General features: G+C 53.0%; 2 protein-coding genes across 4 annotated transcripts; one reads left to right on the top strand and one right to left on the bottom strand.

The window, feature by feature from the left end:
* Positions 1 to 902: 902 nt before the first annotated feature.
* GTPBP3 (GTP binding protein 3, mitochondrial) lies at positions 903 to 8974 on the top strand (the record flags this gene model as incomplete). 3 transcript variants are annotated; one of them, XR_014294279.1, is made up of 11 exons in its annotated part: positions 1083 to 1198; positions 1541 to 1794; positions 1904 to 1990; positions 2081 to 2283; positions 2455 to 2527; positions 2622 to 2765; positions 2974 to 3139; positions 3372 to 3647; positions 3839 to 4056; positions 6583 to 6673; positions 7589 to 8974. XR_014294279.1 is itself a non-coding variant. In XM_082623738.1 (9 exons), 9 exons carry the CDS (start codon positions 903 to 905, stop codon positions 4062 to 4064), a joined length of 1650 nt encoding a protein of 549 aa, XP_082479864.1. In that variant the 3' UTR covers positions 4065 to 5462. The 3 variants fall into 3 exon arrangements, 2 of the variants coding, with proteins under 2 accessions (XP_082479864.1, XP_082479863.1); XM_082623738.1 differs by lacking the exons at positions 6583 to 6673; positions 7589 to 8974 and having other exon boundaries at positions 903 to 1123; positions 3839 to 5462; XM_082623737.1 differs by lacking the exons at positions 6583 to 6673; positions 7589 to 8974 and having other exon boundaries at positions 3839 to 5457.
* A 369-nt stretch (positions 8975 to 9343) lies between these two features.
* On the bottom strand, positions 9344 to 23629 carry PLVAP (plasmalemma vesicle associated protein). The gene is made up of 6 exons (XM_082622021.1): positions 23204 to 23629; positions 17022 to 17118; positions 16191 to 16903; positions 14194 to 14251; positions 13977 to 14058; positions 9344 to 9977 (listed from the first exon to the last, which is right to left on the bottom strand). Exons 1-6 carry the CDS (start codon positions 23570 to 23572, stop codon positions 9971 to 9973), a joined length of 1326 nt encoding a protein of 441 aa, XP_082478147.1. The 5' UTR covers positions 23573 to 23629; the 3' UTR covers positions 9344 to 9970.
* Between the last annotated feature and the right edge of the window lie 1193 nt (positions 23630 to 24822).

The following is a 24822-nucleotide window of genomic DNA, read 5'->3' as shown; positions in this document are numbered from 1 at the left end:
CATTTAACTGGGTGCCCTGTATTTTGCCTGTCACCCGGACCCCCTGACCATCCTGTGTAGCCTCCTCCGTTAGACTGACAAGCCAGCGAGGGCAGGGATCCAGACTGATTCTTAGTGGTCACACGGTAGGCGTTTGATGTATACTTTTGACAGATGGAACAACTCGGAGACTGCTAATGTCATCATTCGCCCGTCTTTTACAAATGAAAAAATTGAGCAGGGCGAGGTGTGAGGTCATTAAAACTGTGTCCTGTTCCCGTCTACCCGAGGTACAGGCGGGCTGCCCGCTTTCTCCGTCCAAGAACCAGAAAATTAGCCGCGAGAAAACACCCCCGGAGACCCCGCCCATCTGGTGCCTGGAATTCCACCATCTGCGCTTTATTTCGCGAGCCGGCGCTGTCCTGGGTTAACCTGAAAGTAATCTTTGAGACTCCCCTTTCTGGCTTTCGGGGAGCCAGAGACAGACCGGACACTCAACTCTGCAGGAACAGACCTGGGCCAGAGTAGCCCAGAAGGGAAAGAAGACTGTGCTGGGGGTCCTTGGGAGGTTTCCTGGCGGAGGGGGACCTTGGAGCCAGGCACTGAGGCAGAGTTTGTCAAATGAAGAAGGGTATCCGAGGCCGAGGGTACGGCGGGAGGGAAAGATGGGGAGGGGCGAGAAACTGTAGAGTTACGAGAAAACAAGTAGAAGTCTTCCCAGAAATTTTGACAAGATTTTCCCAGGGCCAATGCGTAGGTTCCCCGGAACTCATCACTCCCGCCACTGAGATGCTCTTGCTTCGACTCAAACACTCGCCTCTCTATAATTCCCACTGCTCTATGCCAAGCCCTGTCCTTACTTCCACCTCTCACTTCCGGTGTCTAGGATCCCGGCCGCTCTAGGATCCTAAAAATTCTGTCTAATGTTGCCGGTGGAACACACTTTCGCTGCACCCCTGCGTGCGAGCCCCTTGCCTCTTTCCTTGGCATCAGCCAGTAGAAGCGAAGATCTTCAGTGGGTGGGCGGTACGTCTTCTAAGGGGCCCAATGGTAATCGAGAATCGTTGAGCGCTTTACCAGTCACGCCGCGGGGTGGGCGGGGCTTCCTGCCTGGACTTGCAGACTCCCCGGGCTGGGCGAGCAGGCGTGTCGCTGGTTGAGAATCCATGTGGCGGGAGCTGTGGACCCTGGTAGCCCGGGCGGCACGTGGGCCTCGCAGGTGGGGCGACCTGGGGAAGGGGTGTGACAGCGTAGGGCGCTACTTGGGCCCCAAACCCTCTCCCTGGGATCTGGGGGCACAGTTCCCTGCGGCAGAACCACCTTTCCCCTTCTTCCAAGCCCCAATCTGTCCATCCCCCTGCCGCAGAGCCCACATCTGGGTCAACTTCTGCTCTCAGAGATCTCAATCCAGTCATCTTCCGGCCTCAGACCTTCCAGTCTGTCCATCCCCCAGCCGCAGAACTTCCACTTGGGTCAGCTCCCGACCATCGAGCCCACTATCCACCTGCCACTCTGACGGCAGAACTTCTCAGATGCACTGACTGATTCTCCTCCTCTCCAGTCCCAGACCGTGCACGCGCCAGGGCAGTGGCGCCCCGGCCCCCGGTTCCGGAGCCACTATCTTCGCGCTGAGCTCCGGCCAAGGCCGCTGCGGCATCGCGGTGATCCGAACCAGCGGCCCCGCCAGCGGCCAGGCCCTCCGGAGCCTCACAGCCCCCCGGGACTTACCCCCGTCCCGCAAAGCCTGCCTGCGCCTGCTTAGCGACCCCTGCTCTGGGGAGCCTTTGGACCGCGCGCTGGTGCTTTGGTTCCCGGGTGAGGGGCTCCAGATCCAGAACCGCATGTAGCTCCGATGACCCAGCTTCCTCCTTCCAGGCGTTGCCCAGGCTGTATCCTCCTGACAGCTATCTCCTCAACATACTAGGTCCCCAGAGTTTCACGGGTGAGGATTGCGCGGAGTTCCACGTGCATGGAGGCCAGGCTGTGGTGAGTGGTGTCCTGCAGGCCCTGGGTGAGTCTGCAGCCTTGGGTTTGAGGTATGGCTATGTCGGTGGGCCTAGGTAGGGACCAGGGGGGCTCAGGACCCTGGACCTTCCCGTAGGCAGTGTGCCAGGGCTGCGGCCTGCGGAGGCAGGCGAGTTCACCAGGAGGGCGTTCGCCCACGGGAAGCTGAGCCTGACCGAGGTGGAGGGGCTGGCGGATCTGATCCATGCAGAAACCGAGGCACAGCGGCGACAGGCCCTGAGGCAGCTAGATGGGGAGCTGAGCCATCTCTGCCGCGGCTGGGCCGAGACCCTCACTAAGGCAAGTACACCATTCGCTCATACCTTGCCTCAGAGACCCTACCTAACCATCTCCTATATTAGCGCTTCCTGTCTATGAGCCTCCAATCTGACCCTTTATGTCGGGCGGGACCTGGGCACATTGAGGGGTAGGTTTCTGTGTGATCACACTATCCACCCCTCCCTCCCTCAGGCTCTGGCCCACGTGGAGGCCTATATCGATTTTGGTGAGGATGACAACCTGGAGGAGGGCGTCCTGGATCGAGGTGGGTCTGCCTGTTTGGGGGGTGGGAGGTGGGGACATCTGGCATCTCAGCCCCCAGAGGCCTCCGTACTCCCTCTCCTTTCCTCCATCCACAGCTGACAGTGAAGTGCGGGAGCTGGAGGTGGCACTGGGCGCACATCTTCGAGATGCCAGGCGCGGACAGAGGCTCCGCTCAGGGGTTCATGTAGTGGTTGCGGGACCTCCCAACGCCGGCAAGAGCAGCCTAGTGAACCTGCTCAGTGCGTGGTCAGGGGGCGGGGCCCAGGGCAGGGGGCTAGGAGCGGGCGGGGTGGGGGTGGGTGGCTACCGAGCTTTCAGGGATGGGGAAGGGGCCAGGGAGGTCGAAGAAAAGGTCCAGCCCCGGGGTGGGGGTGGGGTGGGGGAGGAGCCTTGGGGGAGGGGCTCCCTCATCTCCACTCCGCCTCCTTCCTCTGACCCCACCCCCAGGCCGGAAACCTGTGTCCATCGTGTCCCCGGAGCCGGGGACCACCCGAGATGTGCTGGAGACCCCTGTGGACCTGGCCGGGTTCCCGGCGCTGCTGAGCGACACGGCGGGGTTGCGGGAGGGCGTGGGGCCTGTGGAGCAGGAGGGCGTGCGGCGCGCCCAAAAAAGGTGGGCAGGCAGGGCGGTGGGAGGGGGAAACGGGGCCCTTCCGCTGCTGTTTCAACCGGTTGCATTTATTTTTCATTCTTCCTTAATGAGGAAAGGCTACTAAGCCCCATTAAGCGGGGACCCAGCTATTTGGGGAGGGCAGCTTTTTAAGTTCGGCTTCTGCCCCTGCCCCTGCCCAGTGCTCCTAATTGCTCAACTCTGAGGTCCACGCTCCGTTTTCCCGCTTCCCCAGGCTGGAGCAGGCTGACCTCATCCTGGCCGTGCTGGATGCTTCTGACCTGGCCTCTCCGTCCAGCTGCAACTTCCTGGACACCGTTGTCATCCCTGCAGGAGCCGGGAGCCCAAATGGGTGCAGCCAGCGCCTCCTGCTGGTGCTGAATAAGTCAGACCTGCTGCCAGGGGGCCCAGGTCCCAGTCCTGACCTGCCCCCTCACCTGTTGCTGTCCTGCCTGACTGGCGAGGGGCTGGATGGCCTCCTGGAAGCGCTGAGGAAGGAGCTGGCTGCATTGTGAGCCCCCCTTGCCTACTGGGCAACCTCCCTCTGTCCAAGTTCAGGGGCTGAGCCACTGGCTTTGGGCACGAACCTACCCTGACTTCTCCAACCTACCCCCAAAACTCAGTTTTTGTATCTAAAAAATGGGTATGATTATCCCCCCCCCTTTGAATGTTGAGAGAGACCCCATCCTTTGTCCCTTCCAGGTGTGGGGAGCCATCCACAGGCCCACCACTTCTGACACGGGCGAGGCACCAGCATCACCTCCAGGGCTGCCTGGATGCCCTTGGCCACTACAAGCAGGCGAAAGACTTAGCCCTGGCGGCCGAAGCACTTCGGGTCGCCCGAGGGCACCTGACCCGCATCACCGGTGGAGGGGGCACCGAGGAGATCCTGGATATCATCTTCCGAGACTTCTGCGTGGGCAAGTGAGGGGGCGGCCAAAGCTCAGACCCAGGCTGGGCGGACACCCAGAAGCCTTGAGGCATCTGGGAACAGCTTAGTCCAAGTGGGAGTCTCAGCCCCTAGGGGAAGAACTTGACCCCAAACGGTGAAGCCTCTATTGCTAGTTGTGACCAAGCTACAGCTGTCCAGATTCCCTAGCAGGGACTTTCTGGGGGTTCAGGCCCAGGAGTGGGGCTGAATGGAGGTCTCTTTTGGCACCTGATGCTGGGGGACTAGGAGTGGAGGGTTGGGATGGAGGTCAGAGGGTCTCAGGGGTCTTTGTTTCATAGTTTTTAATTTATTTTGCAAATACCAAAGGAATGTAAAAAACTCAGGTGATCCGGAAACGTTTAAACACCCCCTCCCTGGGGTCACGGCTTAACGTGTATACTTCCAGAACTTTCTCTGCACGTTTGCATACTTGTGACTGCACCTATAAAGTATGTTGTATCTTGTATTTTGTACACAAATTGGTGTTTATTGCTCTGCAAGCTGTCATTCCTTTTTGTAGTATTAATCTTGAAACTTTGCTTCTTTTTTTTTTAATTTTAATTTTTAAATTTTATTTTATTTAATTCTTTTATAAGTTTATTTATTTATATTTTTGGCTACATTGGGTCTTCGTTGCTGCATGCAGTCTTTCTCTAGTTGTGGCAAGCAGGGGCTACTCTTCGTTGTGGTGCACGGCTTCTCACTGTGGTGGCTTCTCTTTTTTTTTTTTTTTTTTTTTTTGCGGTACGCAGGCCTCTCACTGTTGCGGTCTCTCCCGTTGAGGAGCACAGGCTCCGGACACGCAGGCTCAGCGGCCATGGCTCACAGGCCTAGCCACTCCGCGACATGTGGGATCTTCCCAGACTGGGGCACGAACCCGTGTCCCCTTCATCGGCAGGCGGACTCTCAACCACTGCGCCACCAGGGAAGCCCTGTGGTGGCTTCTCTTGTTGCGGAGCACAGGCTCGAGGCGCGCGGGCTTCAGTAGTTGTGGCACGCAGGCTCTAGAGCACAGACTCAGTAGTTGTGGCACATGGGCTTAGTTGCTCCGCGGCCTGTGGGATCTTCCCAGAGTAGGGCTTGAACCAGTGTCCCCTGCATTGACAGGCGGATTCTTAACCACTGCGCCACCAGGGAAGCCCTTAATTTTTATTTATTTATTTATTTATTTACTTATTTATTTATTTTCTTTTTGGCTGTGCCGCATGGCATGTGGGGTCTTAGTTCCCCGACCAGGGATTGAACCCGCGCCCCCTGCACTGGAAGCACGGAGTCTTAACCACTGGACTGCCAGGGAAGTCCTGAAACTTTGCTTCTTTTATCTTCAAAGTGACTTGCAAAATCCCTACTTCCTTTTCATGCTTAGTCATTCATTCAGTGATTCATTCACTCATTCAGTGAATATTTACCAAGCACCTACTATGTGTTAGAATTGTACACATCATTTGATGGGATCTTCATAACAGCACAATGCAGTGGATATTTTGTTACAGTTTTATAGGTGAGGAAACTGAGGTTCAGAGAAGTAGTTAGTTGCTGGAGGTCCCCAGCTTGGGATTTGCACATAGGTCTGTTCAAGTTCAATTTGAGTTCACTGCAGGCCTTCTGGGCGACAGGCCGTGTGTAGAGGGCTGGGATCATTGAGGGGAATAAACAGACATAACTCCTGCCCTTGTTAAAGAAGAGACACAGTTCCTTTTGGTGAGGTCTGATGGCTGCTGGGCAAACTTGCAATGAGGAGACCTGACCTGGTCAGGGGTGGACGTAAAGGCAGGCTGCCCTGCAGAGGTGGCATCTGCACCGACATCTGAAAGGTGAGAAGAAGGAAACCAGATGGGAGAGGCTAGCGAGAGCATCCCAGGCGGAGGGCACGGCACGTGCAAAGGCCCTGAGGTGGGAGCATCACGGTGTGTTCGAGGGACAGCAAGGTGGCTAGTGTGGCTGGAAGTAGAGTGATGAGGGCTAGAGAGGAGGGAGAAGAGGTCCAGGAGGAGAGGAAGATCCTGATAGCGAAGCCTTTGATTCCAAGACTTAATGGGTGACCTGATGTGGCGGTGAGGAACCAGCAGAGGGCGCTTTGCTCTAACAAAGAAGGTGCCTGGCAGTCCAGTGAAGCTCTGGGCCCCTAAGGTCCCAGAAATCCAGACTTCCACACCCACCTGGTGGCATATGAATGGTTAACTCCCCTTTTGCCAGAGGTGGACATGGAGTCTCAAATAGGGTCAGGATCTTTTCCAGAATCAGAAAAAAATCACCTCTAGTAGTTGAAGATACAAACTCCGGTTTCAGGGGACACATGAGCAGAGTCTGGGAGGTGTCCAGGGCCCACCACCCAACTAAAGGGACCTCCGACCCCGTTTCTTCATGACTTCATTGCAATATGTCACAGTCTGTTGATTTGTTTGCTTGTTCGACAGCTGCTGCCCCCCCAACCCCCACCATAAAAGGCTTCTGGAGGGAAAGGGTCACTCCATGAGTTTAGTGCATGGATCTTACTATTATGTCCATTTTGCAGAAAGACAAGAAGAAGCAACAATGTGGGTCTAGAAGACATGGGTGCCCAGATGTCCTCTGTGTGGGCAAGGCCTGGAGGGCTCCCAGGAGGGGTGAGTGGGGTCTGGGTTGGGGAGATGCTTTTGGGGAAGGATGCCTGGGCCCTGGCACACAGCTGGACTGAGGTCCTTGGCTATGGTCCCTTTTTCCAAGAAGGGAGAGGCAGTTTGTGGGAAGCAGCCAGGGGGTGTTATTTATAGAGGTCACAGGAAATCCCCAAAGAGTCAGAACCTCACCCAGCGGCTGGACCACAGGGTCTCCCAGTTACTCCCTGACTGGTACTCAACCCCTACCTAGCTCCCCGGGGTGGGTGGAGATGGGGAGGACACCAGCCTGGAGAAGTCAGAGCTACAGGGTCAGGGCTGGGAAGAGGGAAGGATGGGGCCCAAGAGGTACCCAGAGGGAGCAAGAACTATACCTGGGGCATCTAGGGGGGCTGCCTGGAGGAGAAATCTCTAGGGCTGGGCCTTGGGGGAAGAAGAATTTGCAGGCAAGAAAAAGGCATTCTAGTCTGAGGGCACAACACAAAAGTCACTGAGTAGTCAAAGAGTCAAAGGTCCAGGACAGCTGGAGGCAAAGGCGGCATTGTGTGTGAGGAGGGAGGGCACAGGAGAGCTGAGGAACTGGGCTTTGTTCCCAGGGTAATGAGGAGCCATGGAGGATATGTGAGCGGGAGAGGCACATGGTCAGATCCCATGATGAATAGATCGGGTGTGGGGACTGATTAGAAGGATGATATTGGGATGCTCTGAATGGGAGAGACCAACCAAGAATCAGAGACCTGTGCCCATGGGTCCAGAGAGTTAAGGATGATGATGATTATTATTTTGGCCACACTGCACTGCTTGCGGGATCTTAGTTCCCCGATGAGAGATCGAACCCTTTCCCGCTGCAGTGGAAGCACGTAATCTTAACCACTGGATGGCCAGGGAAGTCCCTAGGATGATTATTATTACATTTATTTCTAGGTGAGTAAATGGAGGCTGAGATTGACTGAGCCAAGATTTGAATGCAGGAATGTCAGAGTCTGGAAGCCAAACTCAGGTGTCCGATGGTTGCTTGGGACTGGCTGCTGTCAGCATCCTCCCCAGGACTCCAGGCTGCTCAGGCAGTAGGCTCAGGGTCAGGGACGTCCCTGCTTCCTTGGGGCCTCCAGACTGGCTCGTCTGGGCGGCCAGGCCTGGCTGACCCTCCTGCCCTTGCTTGGCGGGGCCCCAGCCGAGTGTTTCCTGCAGCGGCCCGTCTCTCGTCCGGGTTCCTGTATCCAGGAAATATCGCTCCTTTGTCCCTCCTGACTAGCCTGCCCTAAGCGTGGCGTTGCCAGCCTCGGCTCCTCGTGATTCATCCCCTCCCTGTCCAAGGTCCCAAGGGATGGGCTGGGAGGGAATCAAATCAAAGTGGAGAGACAGACAAGCTGAGATTCTAGACCACAATTTTTTGTGTGTATGTGGTATGCGGGCCTCTCACTGTTGTGGCCTCTCCCGTTGCGGAGCACAGGCTCCGGACACGCAGGCTCAGTGGCCATGGCTCACGGGCCCAGCCACTCCGCGGCATGTGGGTTCTTCCCGGACCAGGGCACGAACCCGTGTCCCCTGCATCAGCAGGCGGACTCTCAACCACTGTGCCACCAGGGAGGCCCTAGACCACAATTTTTAGGCCATTTACCACCAATGGCCATTTGCTTTGTTTCCTGGAGTTTTCACTTCTCAGGGATAAAGTCCCAGGAATGGGGTTGCTGAGACAAAGGATTTGTATGTCTTCACTTTTCTTTTTTTGGCTACGCCACACAGCTTGCGGGATCTTAGTTGCCCGACCAGGGATTGAACCCGGGCCCTGGTCAGTGAAAGGGCAGAGTCCTACGCACTGGACTACCAGGGAATTCCTGTCTTCATTTTTATTAAATATCATCAAACTAATTTCCAGAAGGGCCAGGATGAGATGTGCATTTCTACCAGTCCCACAGGAAAATGCCCTTTTCTCTACATCTTCACCAGCAGTCGGTATTACAGCTTTTTAACATTTTTTCCCCCAGCCTGTTGGGTACGTTGTGATTTCCCTGTGTTCCTCTAATGTGCAAAATTTCCCCAGCTTCCTGCTAATTTAGTGATTGGTGAGTTGAAGTGCTCCCTAACTGGACACTGGTGCCCTTTCTAACATCCCATCTTCCCACCAAAAAACCTCAAACAAAACAAATGCCTGGGACTTTTGTGATATTGTTCTGGAATCATTTTGGCAAGGAGGAGGTCCTGCAAAACAGGCTGTGGTACCTCAGTAATTGTTGTCTGTACTTGGGGGAATCTCTGTAAACCTAGCAAAAACAAAAGCTACAAATAGATAATCTGCTTTTTCAGAAACCGCTTTTTATTTGTATTTATTTAAGAAACTGCTTTTTAAATATCTGCTATTTTTTTAAGAAAATAGGAAAAAAATCTACTTTAAAAAAACACTAAATTGACAAAAATGTTGTCACAATGTGGGGTTTTGTAGGCATTTCATGAAACCCTTATTGACTATGATTTTGCCATTTCTCTTCACATATGGAGATGCCTACAGCTTGGGGGAAGCTGGTATCTACTCACGTTTGCTCCAGGTTGAAGGGTCTTCTGACCTGGGGACGCTGGGGATGGGATTCTTCAGCTTTCATCTTATTTCTAGTTTTTTTTCTCACTCAGAGCCTGGTGGTGCCTTTTCAAAGCAGAAATCATGACTCTGGAGTCTTTGAAGGGATTTGATAACATTTATTTAGTGCCACTAATATTTATATGGGCACAGACAGGGCTGGATATGGAGGGGAGAGAGAGTGAGGGCAGCACCCTCGTGGGCTCTGAGGGGTCCCCTGGACCAGATGCTCCCTCTCTTGGGGGCCTGGAAACTCTCAGGGGAGGACGAAGGTGAATTCCTGTTCTCACTCCCCCAGACCTGGAGCGCTAAGATGCTCCAGATGAGTGGGATGCTGTGGGTGCCTTGACCCGCGTGCACGAAGGGATGTGATTATGGGCAAGGGCTGGGCAGAAAGTGCGTGTGTGATGTCGCCGTGTATCTCTGTGATGTCATTGCCTTGTCTCGGTGTGACGTCACCACCATGTCTGTGTGATTGATGTCACTGCATCTGTCACGTCGTCCCGGCATCTAGGGGGTGAGGGATTGTGTGGTGCGGAGAGAGTGTTAGGGGTGTGGGTGGGGTGTGGCGGAGGATGAGCAGAGGATGCAGGCCAAGGGCGCCCACTTTGTCGTGCGTGCGTCATCTGACTCCACCCTGGCTGTGTCCCTCGCCGTGGGCGTCTCGCTGCACCTAGTCTCCAGACCGGTGAGTCGGGGCCACCCCTCGGTCCTCGGGGCCTAGAGCCTCCTCAGCCACTGGGGCAGGAAAGAGGTGGGAATACAATAGTCAGTCAGACAGACAGATGGCAGGACAAACCTCGCCGGGGCCTGCCTCTTACCCTGGGCCCTTTCTTGTTCCCAAGAACCCTAGGGCTCCTGCTGGTTTCAACCTCCCCTTAGATTTCGCCTTGTTGAACCTCTGTGGGACAGGTGGGACTGAGATGTGTGCCCATTATATAGACTGAGGTACAGAGGGGCCGCCTCCTGCACTCCAGGCCTCTGTGGCAGTCTGTCTGACACTCTCCCCTTTGCTCCCTAAGGCCCTGGGGATCCTGGGTGTTTGCCCAAAGTCTCCGGCCCCCCCGTCCCCCAGGCAGGGCCTCAGTTTCCCTCTTTGGTCTACACAGAACTGACCTAGACCTGGCCCCTCACTCATTCCCAGGAGGGTTTTTCTAATGAGCCTGTCCCTACTCACATGCTCCCATGGCTCCCTAGCCCCCTCGGGACAAAGCCAGATCGTCTGTATCTGGCATTCAAGGCTCCACCCACTGTGCCCCCACCAGGCCTCCCCACTGGGGAATCAAAACCTGACAAAGTACCCCCCAAATTCTCAGAGCCATCACTTCACTTCCACCCCTCCCCCTTGCCTTTGCAGGAGCCATCCCGCTGTCTGGAATGCCCCTCCCCCTCCTGGGCCTGCCAGAGGTTCTCACGAGGGGTCAGAGGTTGGCTCAGAGGCTGTTTCCTGATGGGGGAGGTGGGGGCCTCTGCCAAGTCCTGCTTCCGCTGGCCCCCTCCCTTCCTTCCCTGGCTCTTCCCTGGGGCCCCCGCAGCCTCACGTTCCTTGGCTGGCTCTGGTCCCCCCCTTCCCAGCTCCAGGCTCTGTCCTCTACCAGGATTCACAGGCTCCAAGGCAGCCCTGACAGACATCCTTTAACTACTCCTGCTCACCAGCCTGCAAGGGAGGGTCATCCCTGGCCATTTTCAGAGACGGGGGCTCCTAAGCCCCATCGCTCATCTGGACCAGCACAGTCGCCTTCACCCCTGTCCCACGTTCCCACCTTTACCCTCCACAACAGCGACCAGAATGAGCCTGTGAACACCTGAGTCGGGTCACATCCTCTGCTGTTCACAGCCTTCCCAGGGCTCCCAAAGTCCTCACTGCAGCCCCAAGGCCCTGCCTGATTTATCCTGACCTCACCTCCTCCCACTCTCCCCTCGATCACTCAGCTCCAGCCACACCAGCTGCCTCACTCAAATTCACCGGGAATGGATGGTCTTGCCCCAGGGCCTTTGCACGGGCTGTGCTCACTGCCTGGTGCACCCTTCTGAGAATCCCCTCATGGCTCCTCCCTCATCTTCTTTAGTTCTCTGCTCAAATGTCACCTCCTCAGTGAAGCCTGCTCTGGCCCCGCCCCTCCCACCCCCGTGGAAAATTCCAACCTCCTGAAGCTCCCTCATCCCTTTTCTGTCTCACGCATCACCAAGGGTCCCTATCACGGCTCACTCATCTGGTTTGTCATCCATCTCCCCCACTAGACTGTCAGCCACACGAGGGTGGGGATTTGGATTTCTGTGCCTTATTCCTCCCTGTGTCCTCAGCACCCAGCAGCTGCTCAAGAAATATGGGTTGAATGAAAAAACAAATGGTCATAGTGATGGCAGAGAACTTGAATCGACACTCGCTGTGTGCTCCGCTCAGAGCCAGGGCTGAGCTCCCATCTTCAGCCTTCCACATTGTGACTTGTGCCATCTCTAGCTACGTAGTTGCTAAACCAATATTCACTTATTATTTGTCTTCACCTCCATTGTGTTGTGTTTTTTTAATTTAAATAAAGTGATCTCCAAAGGATGCTCAGTCTTACCAAGTAAAGGAAAGCTGGTGCATTTGCCATTAATAGAAAACCACTTAAAAATGTTCAATGAAAAAGCAAGACCATGTTCTCAAGTGCAGCTGACGCCGGAGCCTGGGTCTGCCCTCCCTCTGTGAATACAGGAGAACTGCAAGGGTCTGGGAGGCCTTAGGGTGAGTTAGCAGCAGCGCAGACTTTCTCGAAGCCCAGAGGAATGAGTGGAAAAGGAATCAACAGTCCCCATCATGGGGTGGGTGATTTGATGCGGGCCTCGGATCTGGCCCCCTGTTGGGTGCATATAAAATTTGGACGTTACGATTCAGTCACTCACTGGCTGTCCACTGAGTGCCTGGCCGAGCTGGGGCTCAAAACCAGAGCCGAAGGAAGACCCCAGCCTGCTCATGCCTGGCCCCTCTCTCAGAGGAAGGCAAATCAAGGCGGGAGCCCATGGGCCAGAAGCCCTTCCTGTGATACTGCAGAGAGAAACAGGAGGGGCCCAGGCTTAAGTACACATTGTTTCCTCCATGGCAGGGGGCGGGGGGGTACGTCATTTGGGGTAAACAATGTCAAGAGCTTCCCCATCCTCAGCTGGGACCGGGACAGGCTTGGACAGGGAGCCTGGCTCCAACCCTGACTTGCTGACGCACGACCCCGGGCTGATCACTTCCCTGGGGCCTCAGTTCCCTCCTCTGAGAAATGGGGATAATAATAGAACCTCCTTCCTTGCCATGATGGCTTCAGGCCAAGATGGAGAGAGGAAAACTGTTTGCTCAGAGCAGGGTCTTCTCCTTACCCACTTGCCTCCCTCTCTGTAGGCTGCCTGAGGCTGAGGGATTTCTCCCAGGCAGAGCTATCCAGAGCGAGGGGACCCAGTTCCGTAAGGGGGTGAGCTCCCTGTCAGAGGGAGCATGTAAGAAGAGGCATAGTGAAGATGGAGCTGGGTGCGGAGGACCGTAGGGAGTTAATGACAGACATTTTGGAAATCTTTTTGGCCCCAAGGGCTTTGTTTAGCACCCTGGGGCTGAAATAGACCTAGCTTGACAATAGCCTGGTGGCAAAAGTGTTGATGGCACAGGCTTTGGGATCAGAGGGGTCTGACAAAAATCCCACACACCTCCTCGAACCTCAGGTCCTAAACTGCAAATGGGATGCCAATCCTAGGTCAGCAGCGTGGTCCTGAACAGGGTAGGGGGTGGGGGGGTGGGGGGTGTAGGAGCGACCCTGGAGGGAGCACAGGGTGTTCTTGGAGCTGTGGTCTGAGTCACCTTCCCTGTGACGCACAGGTTGTCGTCCAACAGATGACCAGGCCCTGGGAGGCAGTGAGGGGGTCAAAGGCATGGAGCCATCACCTGAACGTGTGCCAGGCACCCTCGATGCTCCCCTCTGAGGCCCTGGGTTCCTTGCTCCAGCCATGTGTGGACAGCACTTGACAGCTGGCAAAGCATTTGCACGCCTTTGATTTCAGAGACCCCCATTTTTATAGAAGTAGAAAGTGTGGCTCAGAAGGGTGGAGTGAGAGGCCCAGGGTCACTCTCGGACACTGCTCTCCCTCTTCCCCTTTCTCGGCTCCATTCACTTCTGCCACCCTAGTCTGGCCACAGGGCCTTTGCCCTGGCTGTTCTTGTTGCCTGGAGCGCTGTTCCCCTTGCCTTCCCCCAGGACAGCTCTTGTCTAGCCTCCAGCTCAAAGGTCCCTTCCTCATCCGGGCCTTCACTTTCCTGTCTGGAGTCTGATCTCCTAGGTTCATGTCCCAGCTCTGGCTGTGTTACCTGGGGCATGATGCACACCCTCTTTGTGCCTCATTTGCTTCATCCAGAAAGTGGGGATAACAGTAGCTCACCCATGGATTAGGATTCTGAGGATTAAATGGGTTAATTGGTAGGAGTGCTGAGGACTGTGCCAAGATCACAGTAAGCATCCAATCGTGGTAGATTCTTGGTCACTCTTCTTACCCTGCCTCCTTCATTGTCTCTTTGGCCCACTACTCGGGAGTTTCATGAATGGAACTGTGTGTGTCTTGGTCACTGCTGTGTCCCCTGGGTCCAGCATAGGGCCTGGTATACAGCAAGTGCTCAATTAAGGAAGCAACAAGTGTGATACAAGCCTCCCTCCACCCCTATTCCTGTACCCAGCCTCATCCAAACCCTGAGAATGAACTGTCTCAGCCTGTCCAGAGCCTCACCTGGCTGATGCTAAGACACTGCTGGCAGGGGGTCGCTGGGACTCCAGGATCCTCCTCTTGAATTCCTCCAGCCCAGCTGGGTCTGCCGAGAGAGGGAGGGGTCAGCCCCGACCTAATGTCTTAGTAACCCCCGCTCCAGCGTCAGGGAATGGGCTGGCAACCCAGGATACAAGGTGGAATCCGCCACCCTTTCCTGGCTCTGCCCTCTGTCACTCACCGATGGGCGGGGGATTGGGGGCAGGGCCTGCAGGTCTTGGCACTGGTATTGGCTGCGACTGTGGGAAGAAGGGTGAAAGGAGGTTGGTGGAGGCCAGGGCTACCAAACACAAGTCCCAGGGAGTTTCCTGCCTCTCCACACCCTTGGAGACCTGAGTTCCTTCCAGGGCAGAAAAAACAGACTGATACCCATGGAGAAGGACACATGTGATGATGCATATATAATCACCTGTAGACACCTGCCTTCAAATGACTGGGGACTGCAGGGACCGGCTTCCCTTGGCAGCCCCCGGAGACCCCACTCTGCAGGGGTCCTGCCATGGTCTCCATTACAGCCTTGGTGCCAGCCTGACTCCAATCCAAGACCCCATTTGAGTCCATCCACCCACCCCAGCCATGCTCCAAACTGAAGCTGACCCACTCTGTAAACCAACTGGACCTCGATCCTCAATGCCATCCCTTGAAGGACCCCGAGAGGATCTTTCCAAACCTGAAATCCAAAACCAGTTCTGAACTCAGTCACCTAAAATCAGATCCCAACCTGAAAACAGAACCTCCCTTAGAATCAAAGCCTGACCTTAACCCAGTCCCAATGACAAACCTGATCTGATCATAACTTTACATCTAACTCTGACCATAACCCATCCCCTAGACCCAGCCGCTATGAAACATCTACCCCCACCCCCACTCCCTCAGCCCCAGCCCTGCACTCCACTACGACCACCTATAAATACCTTCCCAATACCACACTCAACCCCAGCTCAACCTCAGACCTCAGCCTCTACCTGAGTTAGAACACCAGCCCAGCCTCAGCCTAAGATCAACATCCACCCGGCTTCTACTCTAGACCCAGTCTTGACCCGCACTCGAAGCCCAGGCTCACCTAATCCTTCACGTCAAATATATCCTAACAAACAGCAGCCACCCTAAATGCAACCCAATCTCAACTCCTAACCGATGGTCAATGCCAATTCCAGTCTTAATGCCCATGAAGTTCTGAATCCGCCCTTGGCCCCAAACTTCTAATCTCTAGGCCCACCAACCACCTACACCCACCTGAGCTTCAACTCCAGCCTCAACTCAATGCAATCCCAAACCCACTGAAACCCTAGATTCACTCCTCACCAAGTCCTTGATCCAAGAGCCACCCTGCATGTGACCCCTGACCCAACTTTTAACCTTTCCTCACAATCCAAACTCCAAACTCAACCTAATTCTAAGACTAATGAAATCTTACATGGAACCCTAACCTTAACCCAAATCAACTCTAGACACAGGAGTCACCAAGAACTCACCTTGACCCAACTCTAACCACAAATTTAGAGTCCACATCAAGCCTTTCTCTAGACCTGCCTTAACCCTCACCCTAAGCCCAGTATCACTTCCAATCCTTAACCTGGTGTCCCCTGATCCTTCAGCTCAACTCAAACCCATCCCAACCCTTACACCAACACTGGATGAGTCGCTAATCCTAACCTTAAGCCAATTTTGAGGCCCACCTTCCTTCCTAAACTCAACCCCAATCCTTAACCCTTTCTTAATGTCATTCCCAATCCTAACGCCAATAAAATCCTTATGTTAATACATGACCATAATCTTAAAGCCAATTCTAGACTCACAGTCACCCATGTCTGATCTCAGCCTCAAGCCTAAATCCACCCTCATTGCCTCAGCTCACCCCAATCCCAAAGCAACCACAATTCTAGATTTGTCCCTCCCTCAACCCTGGACCTGACAGCCACTCGACCTCCAACTCCAGTCTTAACCGGACACCTTTTCTCAATGCTGATCCCCATTCCAAGCCTGCCTCAATCCTAACATCAGTGAAACCAGTGAAATTCTCAAGTGAGTCTAAGTAACCCAACCTAGACTGGGAAGCCAACCTCAACACCAAGATAAAAAAAAAAGAAAAAGTTCAAACCCAACTTCAACATCACCATCAGCTTGGCCTCCAGACCCACCCCCAACGCAACCTGAAGCCAGGGACCTCTGGCCCACCTTCGCCTTGATGCAGGTGTCCAGGGCCGAGCTGCTGACAGCCAGCTGCACCTTGAGCTGCTCAGCCTCCCTCTTCTTCTCCTCCAACTCCTTGGCCAGGTTGTCACGCTCCTTCCGCAGCACTGCCTTCTCCTCCAGGGCCAGCTGGGTCTGCCGGGCACATTCAGCCTGGAGCTTGGCCTCCCGGGCCTGGGCCTCCTTCTCCGCCTTCTCCTTGGCCTCCTGACTGGCGCGCAGACCCTGTTCGGCCTCCAGCTTCTGGCGCTGGAGGTCCGAGTTCTCACGGGTCACACGCTCAATGCCAGCCCGCAAGCTCCGGGCCAGCTCCTCCACCTTGGAGCTCATGAGGATGGGCATGTGGTCGCAGGTTCTCCGGATGGAGACTAGTTCTGAGCTCATGGGATGGTACACATTGTAACCCAGGCTGTCAAGGGAGCGCGGGATGATGGAGTCCCTCCAGAGGTTGCGCAGCTCCACCTCAAACTTGTCCTTGTCCAGCGGGAGGCAGAGGGCCTGCACCTTCTTCAGACGGTCCTCCGCCAGCTGTCGCTCCTGCCGCTGCTGTTCCCGGGCTTTGCTGCACTCGGCCAGCTGCTCGTCCATCATTCGCTTGCCCAGCACTAGACCGTCCTTGTCTTTGGTACATACCACCTTCTCCTTTGCCAGCTCCATCTCCAGTGTCTTGGCTTTCTGGTTCAGTGTGAGGGCCAAAGCTAAGGGTATAGGACAATAAGAGTCAGGAAGGTTGGGGGTTGCCAAGAGACTGGGTGGGGAGTCAGCTACCCTGCTATCCACTGTCCATAATTGTAACCCTAACCCTAATCCACTCACCATCGCAGCTCTTGTTACTTTCCTTGAGTTGTTCTTGGCATTGTTTCTCATTCAAGATGATGGCAGCCATGTATCGCTGGTTGTTCACGTAGATCACCTGTCCGGATGAGACACAGGACAGAGCTCAGTGTCCGGCTCCTGTGGGACCCCCTGCCCCCGGCGCTGCCCAGATTCTCAGGGCTAGGGCCTCAGATCCAGCACCCAGGTGGTCTGTGTTGGCATAGTTCACAAGGACATGGCTTCTCTACAGGGGATGCTGCTCTGATCTTCAAAAGTTGTTATGATTATAGACAATGGAATACTACTCAGCCATAAAAAGAATGAAATTTTGCCATTTGCAGCCACATGGATAGACTTGGAGGGCATTATGCTAAGTGAAATAAGTTAGAGAAAGATAAATATTGTATGATATCATTTATATGTGGAATCTAAAAAATACAACAAACTAGTGAATATAACAGAACAGAAGCAGACTCACAGATAAAGAACAAACTAGTGGTTACCAGTGGGGAGAGGGAAGAGGGGAGGGGGAATATAGGGGTAGGAAATTTAAAAAGGGGTATTATGGGATTGTATGAAATCATGTGTGTGAAACTTTTGAAAACTGTAAAGCACTATAGAATTTAAAGGATCTTTCATTCATTCAATTAGAAAAAAAGTTAAAAGAAACCCCACCTGGACTTCCCTGGTGGTGCAATGGTTAAGAATCTGCCTGCCGGGCCTCCCTGGTGGCGCAGTGGTTGAGAGTCCGCCTGCCGATGCAGGGGATACGGGTTCGTGCCCCGGTCTGGGAGGATCCCATATGCCGCGGAGCGGCTGGGCCCGTGAGCCATGGCCGCTGGGCCTGCGCATCCGGAGCCTGTGCTCCGCAACGGGAGAGGCCACAACAGTGAGAGGCCCGCATACCGCAAAAAAAAAAAAAAAAAAAAAAAAAAAAAAAAAAAAAAAGAATCTGCCTGCCAATACAGGGGACATGGATTCGATTCCTGGTCTGGGAAAATCCCACATGCCGTGGAGCAACTAAGCCTGTGCACCACAACTACTGCGCCTGTGCTCTAGAGCCCGAGAGCCACAACTACTGAGCCCACGTGCCACAACTACTGAAGCCTGTACACCTAGAGCCCGTGCTCCACAACAAGAGAAGCCACCGCAATGAGAAGTCCACACACTGCAACGAAGAGTAGCCCCCACTGGCCGCAACTAGAGAAATGCCCGCGCGCAGCAATGAAGACCCAACGCAGCCAAAATAAATAAATTAATTAATTTTAAAAAAACCCACCTCTTTCCCTAGGCACTTTAGTCAACCAAGATAAAAAGAAAGGTTATGATTAATACTATTTGGCAATAAAAAGGAACAAAGCACTGATATATTCTACAACCTGAATGAATCTTGAAAACATTTACAGCCAATTAAAAATGGATTTTGGCTGTGCTGTGTGGCTTGGGGGAATCTTAATTCTCCAACCAGGGATTGAACCTGTGCCCTCAGCAGTGAAAGTGCTGAGTCCCAACCACTGGACCGCCAGGGAATTCCCCTAAAAACAGATTTTTTTTTTTTTTTTTTTTTGACAAGAATGCTGTTATGGGCTGGATTGTGTCCCCTACCCCAAATTCCCACGTTGAAGCCCTGATTCTCAGGACCTCAGAACGTAAACGTATTTGGAGAGAGGGTCTTTAAAGAGGCAGTTAAGTTAAGATGAGGTCATTAGGGTGGGTCCTTATAAGAGGAAATCTGGACACCCAGACATGCACAGAGGGAAGATGATGTGAAGACACAGGGAGAAGACAGCCATCAACAGGCCAAGGAGAGAGACATGGAACAGATCCTGATGGGCCTGGGAAGGAAACAATTCCACCAACATCTTGATCTTGTGCTTGTGAGAAAATAAGTTTCTGTTATTTAAGCCACCTGATTTGTGGTACTGTAAGACAGGCCTAGCAAACTAATACAGCTGCCAAGATCATTTCATGGGAAAGAAGATTCTCTTCAACAAATGGTTCTAGCACAACTGGACAGCCACATACTAGGGAAAGAATTTGGACCCCTACCTCACACCATATACAAAAATTAGCTCAAGATGGGTCCAAGACCTAAATGTAAGGGCTTAAGCTATAAAACTCCTTAGAAGAAAACAGGTGTTAACTCTGCATGACTTTGGATTTGGCAATGGTTTCTTAGATATGATACCAAAAGCACAAGCAACAAAAGAAAAAGCAGATAAATGGACTTAAAATTAAAAACTTTTGTTCATGAAAGGACAACATTAAGAAAGGGAAAAAAACAACCCATAGATGGGAAAATATTTGCAAATCGTGTGTCTGATGATGTGTCAGAATATATAAAAGTAAACTCTTAGAAATTAATAATAAAATACAACACAATTGAAAAATAGGCAAAGCATCTGAATAGACATTTCTCCAGAGAAGATATATAAAAGGTCAACCAGCACATCAAAAGATGTTCATCATCTTCAGTCATCAGGAAACGCAAATGAGAACCATGATGAGCTATCACCTCACAACCATTAGGATGGCTATAAGTAAAACAAAAAACAAGAATGGACAAGTGTTGGTAAGGATGTGGAGAAACAGAATTCTCAGGCAGTACTGATGGGAATGTAAAAATGGTGGAGCCACAGTGGAAAGCAGTCTGGCAGTTTTTCAAAAAGTTAAACATAGAATTACACTATGACCCAGCAATTCCACTCCTAGGTATATATACCCAAGAGCAATGGAAGCATATGTTCACACTAAAACTTGCACACAAATATTCACAGCAGCACTAATCACAGTAGCTACAAGGTAGAAACAGCCCAAGTGTTTCATCAACAGATGAATGGACAGAACGTGATCCAACCACACAGTGGAATATTATTTGACTATCAAAAGGAACGAAGCACTGACACATGCTACAATGTGGCTGAACCTTGGAAACATCTTGCTGAGAGTGAGAACCCAGACACAAAAGGTCATATAGTGCATGATTCCATTTAAATGAAATATCTAGAGTAAGTAAATCCATAGAAACATAAAGCAGATTTGTGTTTGTCAGAGGCTGGGTGAGGGGGGATGGGAAGTGACTGCTGATGGGGTTTCTCTTGGGGGTGATGAAAATGTTCTAAACTGAATTGTGCTGATGGTTGCCCAACTCTGTGAATGTACTAAAAATCATTGTTATGTACACTTTTTTCTTTTTTCTTTCATCTACACTTTTTTTTATTATATACACTTAATTATTACTATTCTTTTTGGCTGCACCGCACGGCATGCAGGATCTTAGTTCCCGGACCAGGGATCGAACCTGTGCCCCCTGCAGTGTCCCCTGCAGTGGAAGTGTGAGTCATAACCACTGGACCGCCAGGTAAGTCCCTGTTATGTACACTTGAAATGGGCCAATTGTATGGCATGTGAATTAAATTTTAACTTTATAACGTTTTTTATGTCTTTAAAACTTTGGAACAGAACGCTCTGCAGAAATATAACAAGTAAAGGTATGAAGGGTGAAGAGGGTGTGCCTTTCTGTCACTTTTTGTCCTTACTCCTTTGGAAGCTGGCCCTGTCCTAATGACCTGGGCATGGGGGAGGACAGAAATAGCTCTGGAAGCTCCAGTGACTTCTGTTTTCAAAAGCCTTAACTACAGAAAGGGAAGATCTCAGGGTATGAGTTGGCTCCAAAGATGAAGTGGGAAAGAGGTTTTCTTCCAGTTGGAGGAAATGGCTCCCCAAAATACAGAAGTATTTTTCTGCACAGGTTCTCAGATGTCAAGATGATGAGAAGAATATTTACTTAGAACTAGTGCAATCTGACAATACAAAAAAAAGTATCTTCTCTTGTTAAGGAGTGTTCAGGTACATCTTTATGAAGTAATTCAGGAGTCTCTCCCTCACTTTCCAGTAGCCATGGTTGCCCTGGACTCAGAGGAAGAGAACTAGTTGATTAGTGAACAAGTTTAAACAATCTGAAGGGTTTTCTGGAATATTTGTTAGGACATAAAGCAAGGAAGCTCTCAAAGACTAGTGGAGTTCCATCAAAAGACACAGGAGCCAGATTGCGGGTGTTCCTATGGCCTATTTCAGGATAATTTGACCATCAAAAAGATTATTACGAATGCTGAATAAAGAAAAATCCATGGCAAAAAAAATCTCTCCTGCATGCATCCTGGGTGGAGGTGCTTCCTTGACCCAGGCAGAGTGGGGTATAACCCTAAAAAAACCACACTGAATTAATTTCCCCTTTCTCTCCCAGGGTTTCAGAGCCAGAAATGCAACTGCATTTGCAGAGAATTTAAGAAAAAAATCCGTCTCATAGCACCACCAGGATCAGGGAAAGATCAAAATTCGTACTTGGTACCATCAGACATGTGGGGCTGCCGTGGCAGGGGTGGGGCTACTCCCCAGCATCAGTGCCCGTTTCCTGGGGGTCCTTGGAGAAAACCCTGAGGGGTTCCAGGACAGAGGAATTTGTCAACTTGTGTGTGGGGGGAAGCTACGATTTTCAAAATTTAAAGTTGTAAAGAGGCAGATTCTTAGATTTCTAATATTTTATGATGGGGCCACCTGGGATTCGGAGATGCGTGTGAGGGTCTAAAACTTTACGATACAAACAAAAAAAAAAACCCAAAACCAAAAACAACAACAAAAAAGGGATTTCCCTGGCGGTCCAGTGGTTAAGACCCTGCGCTTCCACTGCATGGGGCATGGGTTCCATCCCTGATGGGGGAACTAAGATCCTGGCTCAGCATGGCCAAAAATGAAAAACAAAAACCAAAAAACAAAAGAATAAAACTTTATGATCCGGGCCTCCCTGGTGGCGCAGTGGTTGAGAGTCCGCCTGCCGATGCAGGGGATACGGGTTCGTGCCCCGGTCTGGGAGGATCCCATATGCCGCGGAGCGGCTGGGCCCGTGAGCCATGGCCGCTGGGCCTGTGCGTCCGGAGCCTGTGCTCCGCAGCGGGAGAGGCCACAGCAGTGAGAGGCCCGCGTACAGCAAAAAAAAAAAAAAAAAAAAAAAAAAAACTTTATGATCCTGGGATTCCTAATGGCTCCTGGACCGGAAGGACATGCGTGTCCTGAAAGATTCAAAAGGGCCAAATCCCGGGAACTGAGAAGTCTGAGTGGGCTGCCCTTGTCAGGGGTGGGGAGCATTTGAGGGGGTACATGGTCCAGCCCTGTGGTCTGAGGGGGGACTTGCCTCAATTGGGGGTCTGAGGGGGACTCACCTTTTTCTGAGGATCTAAGGGGGACCTGCCCTGTCCTGGGGGAATGAGATGGGGAGACCTCACCCTTGCCTGGGTAGTTCTGAGGGGAGCTGTGCACATCCTTCCTGCCCAGTGGCAGGGGCTGGGTGGTCTGAAGCCCCAGTAAAGGCCTTTTCTTTCCACGGTCCCCTGCGCCAAACAGCCCAGACACCTCCTGTGGGAGAAAGAGAGCCTGCCCCTCTCCCCAACCCTTCCCTTCCCCTGCCCACCCCTTCTCTCACCCCATTCCAGCCAAAGCCTGAGGAGGCAACATCTCAGTGTTCCCAGGAACGGGACCTCCTCAGAGGCATCGTGTATGTGTGAGAACATGGGGGATCTTGCTGAGTGCGTTTGACAGGAGTTGGGGGTACGAGGGGGGCTGACAGTCTCCACGAGACCCAGGGTTGCCTGTTTCTGCTCCCTGCTGCCCCCCGCCCCCCATCAAGCCACCTCTTCTCTTAGGCCTCCATTTCCCCTCTGCAAAAGGGTTTTAAATCTTCTCCCTACCTCCTGGGATTCAATTAAGAGATAATATTTCCTAAGCAGACATCCAGCCTTTAGGCAAACCTGAGCCATTCATACTAATTACTAAGAATCCAACACTCTGAGCGTTTATTAAGCCAGCTCTTATTTGCAGCTAGTGTGTGCTGGTACATTCTGGGCGCTTTATACACATGAAGCCATGGGCCTAGGTCTGATAACTGACCGGATGCCCAGTTCAACTTGAATTCCAGATAGACCACAAATCACATTTTAGTCTAAGTGTGTCCCAAATATTGCATGAGATATACAGACAAAATACGCATTGCTTCTCTACATGGGCTCGGCACGCAAAATGTAGGGTCCGTGACTGTCCCTGTCTCATGAACGAGGAAAGTGAAACTCAGAGAGGTGAGGTGACCAGCCCGGGGTTCCCCGGGACGAGTGTCCGGCCTGTGGACTTACCCGGTCGGCCTGACACTGGCGGAAGCTGGCGTTGATTCGGTCCAGGTCGCGGCGGGTGTTTATCAGCATCTGCATGATGGCATCCTTGGCACGGGAGGTGAGGTTGAGCTCCTTGGACAGGTTGGCCTGGGAGGCTGTGAGCCCCACCACCTGGCCGAAGAGGCCGTCAGCCCGGCGCTCGGTGGCCTGCAGGTTGGATTCGGTACTCACGTGCGCGTTGCCGTAGACCATGAAGAGGACAAGGCCCAGGATGATGAGGAATTGGATGAGCGAGACAAAGAGGAAAAAATAGCGCAGATAGTACCAGCAGCCCCTCGGGCTGGCCCCTGCCCGTGAATAGGATCCCCCGTGCTCCATTGCCAAGCCCATCTCCTCCCAGCTTCTGCCCGGTGCACTGGCACTGCTCTGCTGGCTGGTCTGCTCTGGGTGGTGGCTCCTGCCCCTTCTAGACCTTGCCACGGCAGGGGGGAGGGGGGAAGTGTTTATATTACTCCTCTTAATACTTCCTTTGCCTGGCTCCTTCCTGGCCAGGAGGAAACGGGGGCTGTGGGTTATCACAACACTCCCACCCGGGCTGTGAAGGGAAGGGGGAGGGCACCAAATCATGTCTGGGCCTCTCTGATTAACACTGGGTGGGGCACCGGCTAGGTGACCAGGCGTCCTTGGCCTTGCTGAGCTTCAGTTTCCCCACCTGCCCTTGCTTTGTGCCCAGAGCTGGTCTCACCTGCCTATGACCTCATGTCAACATCCCCATCGTGGGGAGGAGGATACCGAGACGAAGGGAGGAGAAAGGACAGCCTGGGTGTCTCACTCTGGTCGTTTAGAGCTGGACTCACCTCCCCTCAGGAAGGGCTGGCTACAGATGTGTGCTCATCTTACATGGCAGGGATGATTACAGGAGCTAAATTGTGCGGAGCGCTTAGCTGAGGGCCAGGCACACAGTAGGTGCTCAGTAATTGGCACAGGAAGGCCTCACAGAGGGCTGATGGGTGGATGGCGTTGGCGCGGGTTCCCCTAGCTGCAGCCCACCCAATGCCTGGCTCATGTAGGCGCTTAGTAAGCACAGGCAGCAGTGAACCTGGGGCCAGGGTGAGCTTGAGTGAGGGGCTTCTCCTGTCTGTGTCTCAGTTTTCCCCTCTGTGAGATGAGGTGGTCACAGTACCAGGTCCCAGGGCCGGGGAGGGGGCTGGGAGAAATGATTCGCCGTTGCTATTATTACTACCATTTCCTGCTGGAAACCTCATCTTGGGGCTCTGTGAGCTGGTGAAGGGGAAGCACCAGATAGAGGGGGTCAAGCTTCACTGTGGGTCACCCCCAGGTAGGCAAGGAAGGGATTTCGGGACCAAGGAGCAAAGAAGGATTCTGGGTATACCCTCCTACCTGTCCCCCTAGATCCAGGAGCTCCAGGGAAAACCCCTATGCTGGGTGATGCCAGAGGCCCCACCAAGAGCCCCAGACCTGGCAGTGAGGGGTCCTCAGTCTTGGGGAGACAGAGTGGGACGCAGCCCCTAGCCCCATGGGGTCAAGGCTGACAGGAAGGAGGGATAGGATCCGAGGGGAACGGGGCAAGGGGATGGAAAAGAGGCTGGACCATGGCTGGGTGACGATAACACAGTTGC

The sequence above is a fragment of the Mesoplodon mirus genome, assembly GCF_964341445.2.
Source record: "Mesoplodon mirus genome assembly, chromosome: 5".
In the NCBI taxonomy this organism is placed as follows: domain Eukaryota; kingdom Metazoa; phylum Chordata; class Mammalia; order Artiodactyla; family Ziphiidae; genus Mesoplodon; species Mesoplodon mirus.
The sequence above is the reverse complement of the archived record's forward strand: the minus strand, read 5'-3'. Positions and strand labels throughout refer to the sequence as shown.